Genomic DNA, 20,265 nt, shown 5'->3' on the forward strand with positions numbered 1-20,265 from the left:
AGTTTCATATGAAGTGGCTGCATTATTAGCTTATTACCTGGTAGCTAACGGTGCCACGAGAGAAAATGAGCGACATCAAGAAAAGAAGCAAAATCTGGAACCGTTTCAATTTCATTAACAGCAGGCAGAGTGTAGAGTCTGCAAGAAAAGGATATCATAGAGAGCCACAAACAACCTGCGCAGGCACCTGAGAGCTGTCCACCCATCAGTGCAAGGGGAAGATAAAACACAGTCAGTTGAGTGTGATATCAATGAAGGTGCCAGTGTGTCAACTGCTGCTGCTGCATCTGGAGCATCTTGCAGTACACACCACAACCACCTAAACCAACCCAGAGCTCTATGAGACCCAGCAAGACAGAACTCAGCTGATAAAGACCTGCAAACATGACTGCACTTTATTTCCAACTATTTTCAGTTGCGGATGTTAAAGGATTCAGAAAAAATATTCATTTTGTGGATAATTTTATATTGTTGTTGATAATAAATTAACTAAAGCAACAAAACAACCTGAAGAGCCGGTTGTGAGCTGAAAGAGCCGGCTCCCTAAACCCCCCAGAATTCCCATCACAAGTGCCGGTGTTTCCAGATGAGTCTTCAATCCCGCCCACTCACATTTCAAAATTATCAACTGCAGACGAGTGGGCGGAGCTTCATATCTGACAGGAAATTACCTCACTTCTTTATTAGAAGAAAAGAAAATTTGAAAACATTTTAAATGTAAATAAAACACTCACATTTTTTAAATGCCCAACAAATTCATTATTTTTAAATGAAATTGTTTTTTTAAATGTTTATGTAATGTTTGAAAGAGGAAATAAAAGCAACCACAAAAACAACAACAAAGCAATAACACAAAAACGTCGAGGCCATTTTACTTTTATTCCATTGTCTCCTCTCAGAATCAGTCCAGCTGTTACGTCAGACTCCTGCCTTCTAATGTCTTTATGTTTGGGGTCAAACTGACCTGAAACCTTCCAAACATGACTGCCATATCATTTAAATAAATCAGTAAATTAACTTAATTTTTTAAGTAGCAGGTACTTAATATGCAAAATAGTTGAACTTGTTTAAAAATAATAAGTTAAATTAAACTTAAATTGAACAAAATGCAAAATGAACTAAATGTTTTTTAAAAATCAAGTTTACATTACTTAATTTATTTAAGTACTTTGGGCGTTTGGGTTCACAGTGCGGTGGTCGTGGCACTCCCAGATGGCAGCAGCCTCCCCAACACACCTCAAACACCGAGGTTAAAATATTTGCAGGTGATTTGAATGTTCTGGCTGATTTGTGTAAGCGCAGCATAAAGTCTCATATTTCTTTCCCAAGGAGGTCAAAGTTGCAGCTTCCTGCCATCAGGTGTACAATGAGTTATTGTGCTGATCGACAAAGACTTCCTGGCTGCCGAACAGGCTGGAGCTGCTGGAGCTGACGCCACCGATCGCGGGCAGGTAGGAATGATGGAGGATGGGCAGCTGGACCGACAGGCGGCGCCGCATGCTGACAGAAATCACAGACAGGAAGAGAAGCAGTAAATCTTCTTCCACTTCAAATATTCACGCGCCTCTAATGTGTCATTTTTCTGTTAAATACATTTATTAAGGACACTGATTGGCTTAAGTTTATATTTATGCAAGAAAACTGCACTGAAATTTGGAAAATGTCATTATTCACAGAAATATGTTCATCTTCAGATGAGGACAGGGCGCTGTGGGAATGCGACTAAGTAACCCCAGCAGAAGGGGTTACATGAAGGGGATCTCTGGAATATTTGATACCCGACATGCAAACTGACGGCGAAACATCTGGTAACTCGGTGTACAGACATCGGCAAGATGTAAACGCTGTCACAAGTAGAGGTCGATAAGGTACAACACAAATTCTACAGCAAGGGGGAGCCAGTGTTCACAGAGATGCTTGATGAACAGTCACAAGGAGTAGCATCGAGAAGGAAACTAGAGGCCAGGATCAAGGTAGAACGGAGCAATTTCGTCAGCTATCAGAGCTGCAGAAAGGTGTGATGAAGAAAAGGACACCTAAGAAGTACAGCAAGCAGTCCATACCTGAGGCCTTGGAAACTGCCAAACAAAGACTCACAGCTTTGGCTAAAGCGGTGCGCCAGAGAGATGGAAAGCAGGAGAATAAACCAGCTGTTCTCCACAGACCCGTCCAAGGTGTACTCTCAGTGGCAGGGGACCAATATGAGAACAACACCACCGAGGCTGGAGACGGAGCAATACTGGAAGAGTATATGGGTGAAGGACGCAGAACATAACAAGAAGGCCTTAGTGGATCTAAGAGCAGAGCATGGCAACCTCCCTGAACAGGGACCAGTAACCATCACAGTGGCAGACATACCAAAAAGGGTCTCCAGTATGATGAGTTGGACATGACAGACACCTATACTGGCAAAAGAAGCTGACTGCACTCCATTAGCATCAATTAGCACAAACGAACTGCCTGCTAATCAATGAGAGACGCCTGGAATGGCTAACTGAAGGCGGGACACTCCTGATGCCAAAGGAGCCCAGAAGGAACTGGCCCATCCAACTACCGGCCAATAACCTGACTCAGGACCATGTGGAAGAACCTGCGAGGCATCATAGTGGATGAACAGACACATGGCTCAATACGTGGATGGAGAAACACCAGCTACTAGCAGACCGAGCAGTCACCCAAGACTGCAAGACCAGACTGACCAACCTGTGCACTGCCTTGGTTTGACTTCAAGAAGGCCCATGACTCGATGCCCCTCACTGCCTAATGCCAACACCTGTACAAGATCAACAGGACCCTGAGAGCCTTCATCAGGAACGCAATGGGGATGTGGCGTACAACACTAGAGGCCAACTCCAAGCCCATAGCACAAGTCACCATCAAGTGCGGGATCTACCAAGGAGATGCTCTGTCCCCACTGCTGTTCTGCATAGGCCTGAACCCCCTCAGTGAGATCATTAACAAGACTGGCTACGGATACCGACTACGGAACGGAGTAGTTGTCAGCCACCTCCTGTACATGGATGACATCAAGCTGTATGCCAAGAGTGAACGAGACATCGATTCACTGATCCACACTACCAGGCTATACAGCAATGACATTGGAATGTCGTTCGGACTGGAGAAGTGTAGTCGGATGGTAACAAAGAGAGGGAAGATACTCTAAACTTCCAGAAGTGCAATCCCATAGACATAGAGGACAGCTACAAGTACCTGGGCATCCCACAGGTAGATGGGAACCATGAAGAGGCCGCTAGGAAAGCTGCAACTACCAAGTTCCTGCAGAGGGTCAGGCAGGTCCTGAAATAGACGCCACTAACATCAAAACAAGGAAGCTCCTCACCATGCGTGGAGGGTTTCACCCTAAAGCCAGCACCCTGAGGCTGTACGCTAAGTGAAAAGAAGGACGTGGAGGCAGTAAGCGTCAGGACCACAGGATGAGACAACTAGCATACACAAGTAAATCAGGAAGATGGCCCCAACCGACCGCGTGCTCAGTGAGCCAAGATCCTGTGGGACTTCCAGATAATGTCAATGTAATTACACATGAGCAAGAAAATGTTTGCTATGTTTCCCTCAGGTGTTTTGTGTGTTGGACTCACTGTTCGGGTGAGTTGATGTCTTTCAGGGTCGAAGCTTCGCTCTCGCTGCTTCTGTTTTTCGCACAGATCTGAGCTTCATGAGTCACTGATCCGATTTCGGCTGCTTCACGGGAAAAATGCTTTTATGTACTTATCAGGAATCACACACTGACAGAGTACATATGTTTAACTCTCAGAGCGAGTGATGATTACCGTGTTTGTCTCTCATCAGACGCTGAAACGTCCCCGATGTCTCAGAAAGCTCCATTCTGATGATTTCTATTTCCACATCCAGCTGCAAACAAACAAACCACACACGTAAAAATGCACATCTGGGAATAAAACATTAAAATCCAACCAATATTTAATGAAGCGCAGACAGCGACAGAGACAGACTGTCTCAGTGAAGCTCCATTTAAGTAGTTAAACACGCTTAAGCCTATAATTTGCTATAGCTCCGCCTCTCTACTCCACCACAGTGAGTTTTAAATAACAGATCAAAGTCCAGATGTTCAACTTTAATTTAAGGAATTAAAAAAAAAACTTTGCATGAACTGTTTAGTAATTAGAGACATTTTCTTACACCGATCTCTGTTTTCAGAGGCAGTGCAGGTTCTTCCTGCAGCACCTTCAGCTGGTTTGTGTGTCTCTGCCTTCATTTTTGTATTTAATAACTCTACTGCACTAAGAACATCTGGATGACTTGCATATGGAAGAAAACCCCATTTCATGCCGTGAGAAACTCTTGGGTTGCTTTGTGCAGTTTGATTTGCTCGTTATCCACGTGCACTGTGAAGCTCTGTGTGAATGTGAGCAGAGAGTTCAGCCCTGCGCACTTCACAGTTCATCCCACTGCTTCGGTCACATCAGCAGTAATCAGCAGTGAGCTGGCTCCAGGCAGCCATGCATGCCCGTATCATCACGCTGCCTCCGCCATCGTGAGTGTAACCAGCCTTTTGCAGCTTGCTGTGAACTTCATGAAGCTGTTTCCTGCTTGTAGACTCGGACAATGACACGCCACCTCTTTCAAAGTGTTCTTGGCTTGGTTACATTTTGTGATGTTTGTGTATGAAAGCGATAAAATACTAATTCAACACTTTGAATAAACATCAGTGATTTTATCTGCTTCATTTCCCCTGACATAACAGGATCAAAGTGAAGCTGCTCATTGGTCCAGTAAAGTTTAACTCTCAGCGTCAGTGACTGTGGAAGCCTGCACTTCACTCACGTCTTCATTATTAGATTTAAAATCTATGTGTGGTAGAAGTTTTTGATAGTTTTGATTGTGTACAGATGCAAAACGACAAAAACTGTCTTTGTCCAACTAATTATGGATCTAAGTGGAAGTGGAGAAAAAGCTCGCCAAATCTTCAAACGTCATCAAATTTAATTTGAAGGAAGGAAAAACAGGCGTCGGTTATAAAACTGTTCCTTCTGTGTTGTGCTTCTATTCTCTCGCTGCAGCTGACACGCTTCACCTGTGCACTTTCACTCCTGAGCTGCTGATTCAACCTGCTCAGCTGATCTTCATCTTCCTGTGCAGCATCACCCTGCAGCCCGGACGCCCGCTGCAGGCCGCCGCCGCCGCCGCTCCAGCACACAAACACAATCTGCAAGTAGACAAAGGTCAGTCATCATCGTTCATGTGTGATGAAGGAGGAGCCACGAAAACAGTGGTGTCTGCATCTGTCTGCGACCTAACAGCTGACTGCCCTTCAGCCTGTCATGGCCTCCCGTTGGGTAACATTTGCTCATTGCCATAGAAAACAAGCAAGAGTCCAACACGCAGCATCGGTCCTGCCAGATGTGCAGCATCTGTTGGTGTGACCTAAACTGCGGACATCTCTCGATCGTGAGTCTTTTACCCTCAGCGGGTTTGCGTTTGACTCAAAGTCTAAATGAAAGAATGAAAATACGAGGCGTGACGCTGACCTTCGGTCCAAACCACCCGCTCAGGATGAAGAGGTTGCAGCAGAGGATGAGGATGCTGCTCACACAGAACTGAACTGGAGGATTGTGGGACATCAGCAGCGATCCCGACACTCCTGACACGCTGAACGCCGTCAGGGCAAACGTGCTCAGCGCCAGGTGTTTGCCGCTGCCCGCCGGCTCGTTGACCTCTGCGGTCCAGATGTTCAGGGCCAGGAAACATCCGAGAAGCTGAAGACAAAACATCAGGTTTTATCAAAGCGCAGAAATCCAGTGACCCTCATGATGAGCTGCTGATGCTCTGATCCTGCAGCTCTGTCTTGGATGGACTCTGTTAAACTTGGATCACAGCTGCCATAAAAATCTGGTTTCAATCAGCTGATGATTAACAGTTTTAAAACTGGAAAAGTTACAACATTACTGATATTAGAGCATCTTTGTTATTTTTGTTCTGAAACTTATCACAAAACAAACTCAAACTGAGAAATCTGTGAGATCACAATCACTGATTGGTTTTCTAATTGATTATCAATAAATCAAACCTCTAATTTGTCACACATGTCTCAAAACCAATTACATGGATGCTAATTTATAAAATTCACATTTTAAATATCAGCATAAAAATATTTATTTGCTTTTTTTAAATATATACTACTTGCCCAGGACGAAGTCTATTTTTATGGCATGTGATGAACAGTATGGCCGCATGGGGGTGCTAATGAGGCTACAAACTGTTTTCTTCTTGCTCATTATTCAGTGAACTGTGCATGTGTTTTAACGTCCAGGAATAGAAATGTTGATGTTAGGAAACTTATGTTCTTATATTTAAAAAAAAAACAATTTGTTTTTTTTTATTATAAATCTTATTTATTGTGATGCTAAAGAGGCTCTGCAAAGATAAAGAAGAAAATAAATAGAGGTAGGACGGCTCAAAAAAGGACTTCTTCCATCTGCAACAATTTATATTTGGTGCTAAGGCTCTGTTCATTGTACATGAGAAGCAGAGGTGGTAAAACAGAGCAGGAGAGTGGTCCATACAGGGTGTGCCTGTATTATTATTATTAATAATAATAATAATAGTAGTTCTTAAAGATTGCAACTTGGCCTAAACTGCAGCGTAACATCAGATATTTGATAAGAACTTTGAGTCTGACCAGCAGAGGTGCTTTGTATCCATAGACCACAGTGAGCCACAGCTCCATGTTAACACTGCTGCAGCGTTCAGAGTACGGCCGGATGATGACGTCCTCCTCAGCAGCGTCGCCCTGAAAGACCAGAACAGTTGGTTTGCGTCAGTCCACACAAACAAATGATCTTCAGTTTACATCTGCAGCAGGGGCCAGGGTCCACTCAGCAGCAGTAAGGGTGGATATGGATGGATGGACGGACGGACAGACGATGGATGAATTTCTCAAAGCAGTAAAACAGTAAATATATTTTTATTTCTAATTTTCACTAAATCACTGACTGATAAACAATAGTGGTGATGAAAGCTCAGATGCATTTCCCATCAGCCCCTTTGCTGTGATTTACAGTAAATATTTGCATTTAAAGACCTCTGTGTTGTGCTGAAGCACCACCCATCTGAGGGGGTCCAGGATTTGCCAGGAGGTTAAAACAAGCGTGTCCACCAGGAATAACCAGAATAGGACGCAGCCTGCTGACGGCGCTCGGCTCTGCTGTGGGACGTACAGAGAAACAATCAGAAACAAGACTTCAGGGATTTCATAGTTTTATAGTCTGAGGCTCACAGGAGTTCAGAAACTACGAGCAGACTGTAGCAGCTGATTTACCTTCTGATTGATGCTGGACACCGAGTAGACCCTCCACGTTTTAGTGAAGAGCGCAGCGAAGCCCACAGTGTGCCCCACGGCGAGAGTCCACAGACGGACCTGCAGGACCCAGAATATCATTTATCATCTCTCACAGTTAGTGAAACCTCCAGCAATCATAAACTGCAGTTCATCTAACATCCAGCAGAGGCAGGAGTGAGGCCGGGTACGCCCCCACCCTCCCACCGTTTAAGGTGTGAATGTGAGGTGAATGGTTGTGTGTCTCTGTGTGCGACAGGCTGGCGACCAGTTCAGGGTGTGCCTGCTGGGATGGATGGATAGACAGATATTAAGGAGGAATTTTCATAATTGATTATGATTATTAAATATTTCAAGGAGCCCCGTTCACACATCACAACATACTTTAATCCTTTTTGCATCACCCTGAGCTAAAAACTGCTCTGCGTGTCTTTGTGATTGAGTCAAACTCTCTGGTAAAAACTCCAAACCACGAATACTCGATTTTTCCAGCCTCGTGCTGTTTCTGGGACAGAGCTGTGTGTTTTCAGTTCGCGGTCGCCGTGTAAGACTCAGGTCAGGCGGAACTCACAGAACAAAGAACCCCAAACATCCAGTCCGACAGCGAGGCTTCGTCCAGGCCGGAGAACAGCACCGAGGAGGAGGAGAGCAGGACGCCCAGCAGGAGCAGCTCGTCCTGGGATGCACCGCCCGAGCCGAGCCGCCTGCGGGCAGAGGGCGCTCAGTTTCTCACTGTTTGCTGTAACGTGTCGGTGAACTTACAGACGTCGTACCGGCGTTTGTGGTTGACGATGACGAAGAAAAGGACGATCAGAGCGATGATGATGGTCACACCGGCAGCCGATGATATGACGATGTACAGGCGGAGGCTGATGTGACGGTGCTGCAGAAGGACAGCAGGCTGGTCTGTAGCTGGTCCTGGACCTGCAGCATCAGCACATCTGATCAGTGTTTATCTTTGGTTCATCGTCACCGAGCAGCAGGTCGGCTTTAACGGTGCAATTCACCGCAGCTTTACAGCAAAAACAAACGATTTACAGCTCATTTTAACTCTTCATCTCTTCCAGTTTTGATGCCTTTCAAAATAAAATGTAAGTTTAGTTTCTGACCTTTGAACCTGAGCAGGTGGTGCATCAGGCGGAGTTGTTGGGTGCTGGTATTGAACTCCCCCACCAGGACACCACTGCTGACTGAGCACACACACACATCATGGATTCATCACTGACTGACGGTGATATAGCACGAAATCATTGTTTACATCAAATTAACTTTGGGATCTTTGGCACCTTGAAACTGGAGCAGCTCGATCGACGCCATTCTCTCCCCGTTCCGAAAGAAAACCGGACCCTGAAAGCACAAACATGTTCACGGTGAGGCGCACACCGGGAAAAAGGAGAGCTGGTCTTCAAGCCTTTCAGCTGGACGTCTACGCTCTGTTTTGAAAGGCCTGATGACCACGTGTGGTCAGTGACGCTCGTTACTGTGTGTCTGCTCACTGTGACTCCTTCGAACCGCGTGCTCCTCACGGCCTCCAGCAACATCCTCGCCACCTCCTCCTCGCTGACCGTCACGTTCCTCCGAGGGCTGTATTTCTCTCTCTGTTTCGCCGCCTGCGTCGCCTGGCTCAGAGCTTTGGCAACGACCCAAACGGCATCATAGGCGAAGGAGTGCAGCGAGCTGACCTCTGACCCCTCCTGGATCAGCTGCCTGAGATAGGAGTCCTGGTAGTCCTGAGGAGTCTGCAGGACAAGGCCACCATTAAAGGACCTGCTTTATTCTAAGGATGATCAAAAGTCCAAAAGTTGTCCTTTGATTAAAGCTCAGTTTGGTTCTTCTCTGTGAAGAGTGCTATATCTAAATAAAAGTTATTATATTTGCATTATTATTACTAGTATTTCAGGCTAACTCTCCATCTGTCCTGCACAGATTCGGGGGGCTGCGAGGAACCTGAAGCCGTAACCTGCAGTTCCACTAATGACCACTTGAGGCCGACTTTGAGTGAGTCAGTGCCCATAAATTTGACTCCCATGTTTTTGGCTTCATTTGTAGATGAAACCCTCACAGTCTGTAGGTTCAGTTTGCTAAAAAGCTCCTCCCTCGTATCCCAGTGTAATCATTTCTCGCTCCAACAGCCAAAAAGCATCAGTGGGGCCATCTTTTGTACCCAGTGTGAGGGAGAGCAGTGGCCTAAAGCCGCTGCCTGCGGCTCTACAAGCCTAACTGTTGCATGTTTGTTTCAAACTGTTTCTGACCCGTCCAGAGACTCCCGGCGTGTTGGCGTTGCCGAGCTCTCGGACCTGCAGCCGGATGGACCCGTCTGCCGCCACCAGGAGGCTGTTGGCCGTACAGCCAGAAAACTTCCACCCCAGCCTCCACCCAGCTGCTCCTCCGCCAGCTACGAGCCACTGGTACCGAGCTCCAAACAGGTTCAGTCTGTACGCCTGAGGAAACAAGACAACAGGCTCGTATTATCCACCAGGTCAGGTCCGTGTCCATCACAGGCTTCTACGCTAAAATCTGGAAAAGCCAGAAATGTTATTACAGAAACCCTGGAAGATTAAAAGGCCCTTAAAGTGTGTCCACATACTTTTGGCTCTGTAGAGTACTTACACAGCAGAACACCTCAGACACAGACTCATCTTCCAGCTGTGCGATGATGATGCGAACGTCCTCATCCTTCAAAATAAGAGCGAGTAATAATCCTTGAGTTTGGGATGAGGCTCAGCTGCTTTGACGGCACTAAGAGACTGAAGTGAGCAAAAGTAAAGGGACGCCTGTACCTTCAGTTTCTTCAGGCGGCCGCAGACGTCTCCAGAGAGGCTTTCTGTGACGGCGACGTGAACGCCGGCTCTCAGCAGCTGTCTGATCAGATCCTTCTTCATCTGCACAAATAAAAGTAGTCGGACGTCTCACAGCTGCTTCGTCATGAGGAAGGCTCGACGCACCACGGCTGTTATTCCCTAACATTCACAGACCCGTCCCTCTCCTTCATTGTACTGTGAGTACTTCATAAGTGAAAAAACTGCAAGTTCATTTTAAGCCTTAAAGGTTTCCTCAGAGTTCAGATTCCTTCAACTTAAATCGGCCGGTTAGTTTGACCCACATTGAAAATAAGAAACAACATAAAAGGCAGAAGAGACGAAGTACTCACACGTGAATCTGAAAACAAAGAATTTCTTTCTTTAAAAACACGACTAAGATTGTTTTATTATCCACCCCTCCTACTCTCCTGCAGTGGCAGAGCTCATCGTGCTCTCCTGGCTCCTGTTTTTAGATTTTAGTGCAGCTACGATTCAGAGAAATGAAATAAATATAAGAGGCACTGATGATGTTGGTTAAGTCCACGATATCAGAGTTTCATGAAAATCTTCATTATTTCAGAGTCACCATTGTAGACTGTATATAAAAGATGGACATGGCTATTGTGACGTCGGCCCCTGGTTACAACAGCCTGTCTCTGAAGGTTCAGCTGTTTTCATCATTGAGATCTTAGATTTTCTAGGTGGAGGTGAGAGGCCGTGTCCTCCGGCCTCTCACCTCCACCTCGCGCGCTCTCACGGTAAAGGATTGGTAACCAGAATGCAACGCCGCATTAATTCCAGCCCTCCTGACTCTTAGGAGAACCAGCAGGTCATCAGAAAGATGTTCAGTGAGGTCAGAGATCAGGTGCACAGTAGTTTCATGTTCTCACGGTAAACGCGCCCCCTGCTGGGCATTAGAAAGAGTGCATGCTTAAGGCTGAAGCTACGCCCCACGTTCACCTCGGAGAGTCTGGGTCCTTCCTGCGTGACCACGCCGACTCTGGTCCACTTGTAGCGCTGCAGCAGCTTCACGGCGGCCTGGTTCAGCGCTCGGTCTGACGGCACCGTGCTGAACAGGTTTCTGTACAACTTCCTGTTGGACAGGCCGGGAGCCGAGGCCGCAAAAGACACCTGGGAAAGCAGAAGTTACCTGTCATATACACGGCTGCATTACGTCACCACTGTGAGGCTGAGGTCAGCACCTGCACCAGGCCGAGCGCCGGAAGAGCGCGAGCGATGAGCGCCGTTACAGGTGGACACACCCCTCCAAACAGCAGCAGGTACTTCGGCCCCGCCCACATGGCATCAAACAGGGCTTTGAGCGCTTTAGCAGGGTCGCACTGGAAGACAGGTGAGAATAGATGTGACACGGGGTCGAGTTCATGCATGTTTCAGCTGCGAGAACATGGAGCAGCCTCAGAGGTTCAACGGAAACATCATTCAGCTTTGCAGCACCACCTGTGCCAGGTGTAGGCTTCCAAAAATGGACCTGAATATGACCTGAAATATTTTTAGAAGTCCAAAAAGGTTGATTCTGTTCATGTGGACGTTTTCAAACACTTCATCATCACCCAAGTTCCTCAGTCTCAGCTGACTGCAGGTTCTACTGAGTGTCCGCGTCAGCGTGACGGCTGTGAGGTCACTTCCTTTATCATTAATAAGCACATTTTCATGGCCACTGGTCAAAGGTCACGAGCAGCGCTCGCAGATAGCTGGGGAACGGCTCCAGTAACATCACTGAAAACGTCCAGATGAACAGAATTACTTTTGGGACGTCCTCACCTGGATGACGCATCAAGAAACTCTTTGGATAACTTTTCCTTTTCCGTTCAGATCTTTTAGTTGTTTGTTCATTACATGCATGTGGTCGCTTTAGAGTCCACATCTGAAAAACGTGCATGTTTGATAGTTTCAGAGATACGAGGCTGAGAGTAAAATCTGCTGCTACGGATCTATTTTTGGTGTATTTATTTCTGTTTTGCTTTGCAGTGTGAAATTCTGCAGTGAAAGAAAAAGAGAATAATAACAGACGTATTTGTTCCAACACGGGAAAAAAGATCAGTTAGAAAATTGCCCATATTTAATAGCCTTTGCAGATAAATAAACACGGGCACAGCTTCGGAGTGAAGCTAACGCTTAACCTCCTTTATCTTTAACTTTCTTTATATGACCAGCAGATGGCGACTTATCTAATTACATAGACGTTTATGAGCTCTGAGCTCAGTAACACTTTCCTGGTCTAAAACACGCTTTTTTAAATTATTGTCCCATTAGAGTTTAAAAAGGACCAGAGAGCAGGAGCTGGAGCCTGGTGAGCACGTGCTGTTGCTCAATCATCTCGTCTGGTTTCAAGAAGCTAAAGCAGTTTTTAGAACAGAGTTGTGCCCCCATAGAGGCAGCGAATCACCGGGTCTGAGACCCACCTGTGAGTCCAGCCGCTGGAGCTGGATCTCGTAGTTCCCCAGCGGTGGCGGTTGTTTCTTTAGGTCCTGCAGAGCCAGTCTTACAGCCGGAGCCACGTCTGCCGTCAGATTCTCTCCGCCCAACCTGGAGCTGCCCGGCATCAGCCACAGCATGGGCAGAGGGTGCCGACCCTGAGCCGGCTCCAGCCCCATCGTCAGCCAGAAGACCAGGAGCAACCCCAACCCCTCCTGTACCCGTCCAAACCGGCCCATTCCCCACTCCGGCCGCAGACGGCTGCAGGAAAACTGAGTAATCCTCTTGTGCTGTGAGCAGCTGAGAGGCTGAGGAGGCCGACCGAAGAGATAAAAGGATCAAGAGCAACACAAGATGCCACCGGGATCACCAGCAGACTGCTCACACACACACACACACACACACACGCACGCACGCACGCACACACACGCACACACACACACACACGCACACACACACACACACACACACACACAGCTTCAAGCCTGCATGCTGAACTCAGGGAGGCAGATTCAAAGGCTTGTATGGAGAACAGCAGAGTTCAACAAGCTCAGTTTCTCTTTTAATCCACTTCCTGTTTGGTTCTGTGGTCCCGGGTCAGTGTCACTTCCTGTCCCCGCCCTCTTTAGTTTCACTTTTGTTCAGTTACCTGGTCAGCATACACACCTGCCCGGCAGCTGCATGTCGGCACTCCTTATGTGCCATCATGTGACCCGGTTTCGTCACCATGCCGACCGCCTCCACCTGCTCGGCTCCTGCTTTGGATTAAAGATTTAGATTTTGTAAATCTGTAAAGGAGACGACAGCTGGTCAACCTCCTGAGATGACCTCCAGGCTTTGGTCCTCCATTCAATTCCAGTACCTTTATTTATAAAACACCAAATCCCAGCAACAGTTACCAGGGCCGGTGTCCTGCAGGTTTGAGATCTGACCCTGGGTCAACACACCTGCATGACACGATTAGTTCATTACCAGACCTCTGAAGAACTTCAAGACATGCTGAGGAGGTCATTTAGCCGTTTAAACCAGCTGACACATCTAAAACCTGCAGGACACCGGCCCTCGAGTTCCCCACCAAGTAAGGAAACCAGAGGGCTGCAGCTCCTCGGGGGAGGACGGATCAGTAAGTCTAGTGCAGAGTCCACAACCCATGCTGTGTTTTTGTCACTTCCTGCAGATGCAGCACTTATTGAAAACCCTAAAATCACCTGTTTTGTAAGGTTTCGATCACTGAACAAAGTATGTGTGTGCGACCTCGGCTGCCTGTAGGATCAAACATCCAAAGCACTGACTGAACTCAGTTTTCTCTGGAAATCCAAGTAATGAAGTCCAATAAAAAAGCTCCCTGTGAGAGCCAGTTTGATGTGAGCACTGACATTTTGTGGGTTCAGCACTTACACACACTGTGTGTGTGTGTGTGTGTGTGTGTGTGTGTGTGTGTGTGTGTGTGTGAGAGAGAGAGAGGGGTGGCAGGAAACTGTTGTTAAAGACGCAGCGATCAGGCGGCTCGTCTCCAGCTGGTCAGCCTCACGTGTCTGGACGCTCTCGTCTGACACACTAATGTGGAAGCTCCACGCTGAGAGCAAAGAGAGCTCAAACACAACAAACCTAAGCAGACACTTGATTTTTGAAGAAAGGCTAAGTAGCTAAAGCTATCCAGAGCTCAGCAGCCTCGGTACGAGCAAAGGATCAAACCCGTTAGGGAGGGTGGCCGTCAAAGGAGGCGTCAGGTCAAGGCGAGCTGCGTGCAGAGAAGCTGCATCGCCCACGTTTAGCAAAGCGGCATCATTATGAAATGTGGCCCCAGCTCTGCACAGCAGGGCCTCCTCTCCATCTCTTATATCACGTTATTCGGCTGGTTGCTAATTAAAAGCTAATCGAGCACAAATAAATTCAGCCGTGATCCCAGAAACTGAAATTAAAGGGAGAAAATAAACCTGGTTTTACCACTTTAATAACCCACAAACAAACTTTTTCTTCTTGTAAATAAAACAAGTTTTATTACAGACGTTTTTATTTTACAAACAGCAAAGTTCAGTGTGAGAAACACTCGCCTCCTGCTTTCTTATCAGCTCACACACAAATTAAACTCGGGGACTCTGAAACTTAAAGCTGATTTAACTCTGCGGGACCTCCGTGTGAGGTCATCTTCTCAGACGTGTGCAGTTTCCACCAAACCGGCTCTTCTTAGATTCAAACGGACACAAACTCCCCGTTCGTGGTCGCAGCCGTGATGAGAGCTGCGTCTCCAGCTACGACTTTTCAGGAGGACAAAGTTTCCGAGCTCCAAGCAGCTGCTTCAGAAATCTGAATCAACTCTGTCCTTTGGCCGCCTCTCTCGACCGACCGCTCTGACGGCCGGATCCTTTCCCTCTGCCGCCACCGCCCCCTCCTCGCTTTCTCCTGTGTCCAGGTCTCTGCCCGCTGAACCCTCCGCCCTCCTCCCTGTTGGCCGCCTGCGTCCACAGGGCGTCGTAGCGGCCCGGCGCCTGGTACCCCGGCTGGTTGGAGTCCAGCGGCTCTCTGGAGAGGAGGATCCAGATGACAGGCAGGTTCCTGCTGACCGTGAGGCTGTCGAGGCCAGCGGCGGGCTCCAGCGGCTCCCACACCTCCTCCACGGTGCCGTACAGGAGCTTGGTGAGCTGGTGCAGCCCTTTCACACGCCGCTTCACGATCTCCGCGCACGTGATGGCTTTGGAGACGCCCTTCCCGCTCGCGGTGAAGACGACCTGTCTGCAGAGCGGCCGGCCCGGGGCCTCCTGCGGTGCTTCTACGCCGCCTTCCTCGGGTTGAGGTCGTACTTCCTCGTCAGCCGCTCGGGTTTTGGCCTCCATGCGGCTCAGAGCGTAGCGCAGCAGGTTGCGGATCTTGCTGCCATCTTTGACGTGGATTTCCGGCGTGTCAGCGGCGAGGCCGGGGAACGGACAGACACACGGCTGCTCCACGGTGCGAGCTTTGCTGTAATTCTCCATCTGCAGAAACACAGACGACAGACAGGCGTTACACCGACCGCGGTGCTGCAGTCACTGTGATGGAGGCCGGCCCCGAAGCCAAGCGTGGGCCCGAGTGCAGAGCGATCTCTGTGCTCGCCGTCTAAACTTAAAGCACTTTAGCTGAGGATGGTTTGTGTCACACATCCAAACCTTTATTTTAGGAGCGATTGCAGTCCAGCACATCCTCCCAGAGAAGTCACATTACCCTCCTTCCTGCTTCAAATCAACTGTGTTTATACAGCAACCATTAAAGAAATAACTGCCCTCTGTAAGTGACAGCTCTGAACAGTGACAAAGGTCTGACAGAGCTGCTGCTGCTGTGAGCCGAGCAGACACTTTCTACCTTCCTGTCCGTGTTTCAGAACCTACTCAACACCAAGCAGCTGCTCCACCCAAGTGTCCCATCTCCTGCATCATGAGGTGGAGGCTTCCTCAGCTGCAGGGTCACTGCTGCTCAGACTGAATCATAGAGCTGGTGCTAAGTGAGGACGCGTGGCAAACATTAACTTGGTGAATGGTTTCACTGATAGGTTAGTCGGCAGATTAGTACTTTTAAAGCGCAAAATAGAAAAATATAACAACGATGTGACATCATTAGAAACAACCTGAGAAAGAGCTGCAGGGGTGAGAAACACGCCTGTGGGGTCTGCACGGAGCTCAGTCAGGGGACAGCACGGACGCGGAGACTCAGTGCAGCCACATTTTCACCCGGTCCAGTAAAACCAGCAGGGCTCCAGTGTAGATAAGGGAGAGTTTATTGAGCAAACGACAGGAGAAGTTCAGCCATGAACCAGTTTGTTTCTGTGAGAGCGAAGCTTCAAACCTGTCAGAGGTTTTAACGGAGACTGGCGCGATAACTTCAAGCTGCTTTTGCGCCCTGAGGCTGGAGCCGAGGACACTAAACTTCCCTCGGTGTGGCCGCTCAACTTTCCCGACACGCACCGCGGCTGCTCCGCTAGCTTAGCACTGCGGCGCTAGCTACAATGCTCCGAGCTAACCGGGGAAGCTAACGGAGACAAACCGCCTTCATTCACAGTCAACGTTACACGCTTATAGCTTACCGTAGTCTTCTCTCACACTACCGCATGTTTACTTCAGCTGCACCGCTTACCTCTACCGTAACACGATACGAACTGTCGTAAACTGCTGTGACGCCCTGTAGTTCAACTGTTCACCTGGACGTTTTCACTGGGACAAACGTTTCGTCATCACCAGGTGACTTGTTCAGTCTCAGCTGACTGCAGGTTTCCAACCTCATAAACAGGACATCTGCATAATGACTGTGAGCTCAGTTCCTTGATCAATAATATGCAAATTATTATGACAATTGATCATCAACCACTGATCAAAGACCATTTAGCAAATATCCTGTTAAAAAACGCAACAAATTAAAAAACCGCAACAATATGATATGTTTAATATGCTGCTGAGAATATGGCCCAGAAGAAGCGGATAGTATAGCTTTTATTTTGGAAAGAGACATTTCTCTGTAATAAACTCTCTTTTCCAAAGACGAGGGATTCCTCCATCAGATAGATTTATTATTTTTTAAATTAGTTTGTTGTTTCAGCAACATTACATATAAAAACTGTACTTTTGAGTTAAAATATATATTTATAATTTTAATCAATGACAAATTAAAAAGGCATGAACATTATTTGTATCGAAAAAATATCGAACCGTGAATTTTGTGTATCGTTGCAGCCCTAGTAGTTATATCTATAATTATAAATGTGGTATACACGAGAGCCCTGCGACAGGCTGCCGCCTCTCACCCTGTTCACACAGAATTTCTGCAGAATTTCCTCAGAAAACAAATGTTCTGCTTCCAACATGAATTCTTCCAGCTCTCTCTGTGTCACACACACACACACACACACACACACACACACACACACACACACACACACACACCTTTCATTGTAAGAAGTGATTCATGTTTAACTCTACAGTTTCCTTTTGCTCATTAAATCTCTGTTAGTTGCTTCGGAGCTAACGTCCAGAGCAACTAAGCTTCAACTGCTTTTTACACAATTCGTTTCTAGACTGTTTGTTTGCTCTGCAGTGTTACACATTAACATAGACGAGGGTTCGGGAACATTACAGTTAGCAGCCCTTCCTCCATGAGCTCCATCAGAACCATGAGGGAAAATATGACTGAGTGGGACTGCAGAAGCTTTGTGAAGCCTTGGAGCAGCTTTTGTTTTTGACAGCAGCCTCGCTGTGATGGTCCCAGTGTGGAATTCATCTGGATTCATTCTGCTTGTGTTCAGGCAGAATTTCTGCAGAATTTCCTCTGAAAACAAATATTCTCCTTCCAACATGAACACATGCCATCCAGCCCTCTTTCTCTCACACACAGTGTTTTCCAGTGTGAGCAGGATCAGAGCAGACATGTGTTTTTAGTCTTCAGCATTCAGCCAAATAGCTGGTTAGAGTGCAAAGTTTGGGTGCAGGATTTTCAGGACTGCCTTAACCTGCAGTCTGTCTAATGGCCAGCAGGTGAAGACAGGTGATGTTAGGGCTGTTCGATATAACCATGTATATCGGATGACGATATAAAAACATCGTTTCATTTTACACTATCGTTTGTTTCGTGGTGTCGCAAAATAAACTGTTTACAGCAATATTTTTTCATGTTCTGATGTCACTGCAGTGGCTATATTCATTTCTTAAAGTTCTCTCTTTCTCTTATATTTAATATAACCACACTACGGACGGACAAGCGCCTGTTTTTATGCGTTGTCGTTTGCAACAACGACGGTAACAGCATCGCGTGTCCGCTTGTTTATGTTCCACATAAACCTTTCACAATAAAGCTCAAGATCCTGTTGAGACTTTTCAAAATAAACTGAATCACGTGAAAGAGCAGAGACGGATGAGAAGTAAAAAAGAGCCGCCAGGTGCCAACAAATAGACCTTAGACTCAAACATTAGAACGGGCTTTTCCCCGCAGCACGCCGTGTACACACCAGATTCCAAAAAAGTTGGGACACTAAACAAATTGTGAAAAAAACTGAATGCAATGATGTGGAGATGGCAAATGTCAATATTTTATTCAGAATAGAACATAAATCACGGAACAAAAGTTTAAACTGAGAAAAGTTAACATTTTAAGGGAACAATATGGTGATTCAAAATGTCATGGTGTCAACAAATCCCAAAAAAGTTGGGACAGGGCCATTTTCACCACTTTGTGGCATCTCCCCTTCTTCTTACAACACTCCACAGACGTCTGGGGACCGAGGAGACCAGTTTCTCAAGTTTGTCTAATACAGGCCTCTAACTGTTCAATCGTCTTGGGCCTTCTTTGTCGCACCTTCCTCTTTATGATGCACCAAATGTTCTCTATAGGTGAAAGATCTGGACTGCAGACTGGCCATTTCAGGATCCTTCTCCTACGCAGCCATGAATGAACCTGAATGTATTTTTCTGCATTGATGGTGCCTTTCCAGACATGCAAGCTGCCCATGCCACACGCACTCATGCAAACCCATACCATCAGAGACGCAGGCTTCTGAACTGAGCGTTGATAACAACTTGGGTTGTTCTTGTCCTCTTTGGTCTGGATGACATGGCGTCCCACATTTCCAAAAAGAACTTCGAATCGTGACTCGTCTGACCACAGAACAGTCTTCCAATTTGCCACACTCCAGTTTAAATGATCCCTGGCCCAGTGAAAACGCCTGAGCTTGTGGATCTTGCTTAGAAATGGCTTCTTCTTTGCACTGTAGAGTTTCAGCTGGCAACGGCGGATGGCACGGTGGATTGTGTACACTGACGATGGTTTCTGGAAGTATTCCTGAGCCCATTCTGTGATTTCCTTTACAGTAGCATTCCTGTTTGTGGTGCAGTGTCGTTTAAGGGCCCGGAGATCGCGGGCATCCAGTATGGGTTTACGCCCTTGACCCTTACGCACAGAGATTGTTCCAGATTCTCTGACTCTTCGGATGATGTTATGCACAGTTGATGATGATAACTGCAAAGTCTTTTCTGATATTGCTCCACTATCTTTCTGTGCAACATTGTGGGAATGCTCTACCCATCCTGGCTTCTGAGAGACACTGCCACTCTGAGAAGCTCTTTTTATACCCAATCATGTTGCCAATTAACCTAATTAGTAGGGATGGGTACCGGTGTCCGGTGCCATGATGGCACCGGTTCTGTCATAAACGGTAGTAACCAGACCGAAAAGCAGCGCACATTTCGGTGCTTTATTTTTCTTCCTGAGATACACTTTAGATTCTAGCCAATCATTTTACATTTCAGAGGATAGTAGGCGGGGCCAGGTACGTACGTTCTTTTAGAGCAGAGCTACAGATTAAAAATGCCCAAGGCGAAGCGGTCAAAGTCTGGCTGTACTTCACAGCAAAATAAGCAAACTCAGCAGCAACAAGTGCTTTAAGCTGATACTGTGATACTGTCAAAGGAGGTAACACCAAGAATCCGATGAAACACCTGGCAACGTATAGCGTTTTTTTAAAAGCCGAGAAATGCGCCGTATTTGATAGCTTGCTGCGAGACCTCACACCGAGCACATCTACTGCGGGTGCCTGTTATCGGACCCGGAGTTAGCAACATCCCCCAAAAACCCGAAGAGGAGAGTCCTGGCCCGTAGCCCTGCCAGTGTAGCAGAAGTGATGAGGATGATGATGCAGCAGCAGCCGCTCTTCTCTGCGTGAGTAGCTTAATGTTGTTCGTGTGTAATTTACGTTGA

The 20,265-nt window shown here is 47.1% G+C and overlaps 2 protein-coding genes across 5 annotated transcripts; both read right to left on the minus strand.

The window, feature by feature from the left end:
* Window positions 1–1,355: 1,355 nt before the first annotated feature.
* LOC146623607 (gamma-aminobutyric acid type B receptor subunit 2-like) lies at window positions 1,356–12,794 on the minus strand. Of its 3 annotated transcripts, none has more exons than XM_085366030.1 (19): window positions 12,543–12,794; window positions 11,322–11,459; window positions 11,080–11,250; window positions 10,099–10,200; window positions 9,929–9,994; window positions 9,571–9,759; window positions 8,815–9,057; window positions 8,605–8,665; window positions 8,428–8,508; window positions 8,092–8,242; window positions 7,890–8,022; window positions 7,301–7,399; window positions 7,064–7,183; window positions 6,662–6,772; window positions 5,511–5,738; window positions 5,057–5,188; window positions 3,792–3,873; window positions 3,600–3,702; window positions 1,356–1,500 (listed from the first exon to the last, which is right to left on the minus strand). In XM_085366030.1, the coding sequence occupies exons 1-19, from the start codon at window positions 12,792–12,794 to the stop codon at window positions 1,356–1,358; spliced, it is 2,607 nt and encodes an 868-aa protein (XP_085222156.1). The 3 variants fall into 3 exon arrangements, with proteins under 3 accessions (XP_085222156.1, XP_085222157.1, XP_085222158.1); XM_085366031.1 differs by having other exon boundaries at window positions 3,600–3,699; window positions 7,064–7,186; XM_085366032.1 differs by having other exon boundaries at window positions 7,064–7,186; window positions 12,543–12,734.
* A 1,806-nt stretch (window positions 12,795–14,600) lies between these two features.
* Window positions 14,601–16,661, minus strand: rpp25l (ribonuclease P/MRP 25 subunit-like). Of its 2 annotated transcripts, none has more exons than XM_085366034.1 (2): window positions 16,610–16,661; window positions 14,601–15,527 (listed from the first exon to the last, which is right to left on the minus strand). In XM_085366034.1, the coding sequence occupies exon 2, from the start codon at window positions 15,525–15,527 to the stop codon at window positions 14,868–14,870; it is 660 nt and encodes a 219-aa protein (XP_085222160.1). In that variant the 5' UTR covers window positions 16,610–16,661; the 3' UTR covers window positions 14,601–14,867. The 2 variants fall into 2 exon arrangements, with proteins under 2 accessions (XP_085222160.1, XP_085222159.1); XM_085366033.1 differs by having other exon boundaries at window positions 16,154–16,655.
* Window positions 16,662–20,265: the final 3,604 nt, after the last annotated feature.

The sequence above is a fragment of the Diplotaxodon limnothrissa genome, linkage group LG11, assembly GCF_057381915.1.
Source record: "Diplotaxodon limnothrissa isolate DT_005_m linkage group LG11, D_limnothrissa_male_GT1.1, whole genome shotgun sequence".
NCBI lineage: Eukaryota > Metazoa > Chordata > Actinopteri > Cichliformes > Cichlidae > Diplotaxodon > Diplotaxodon limnothrissa.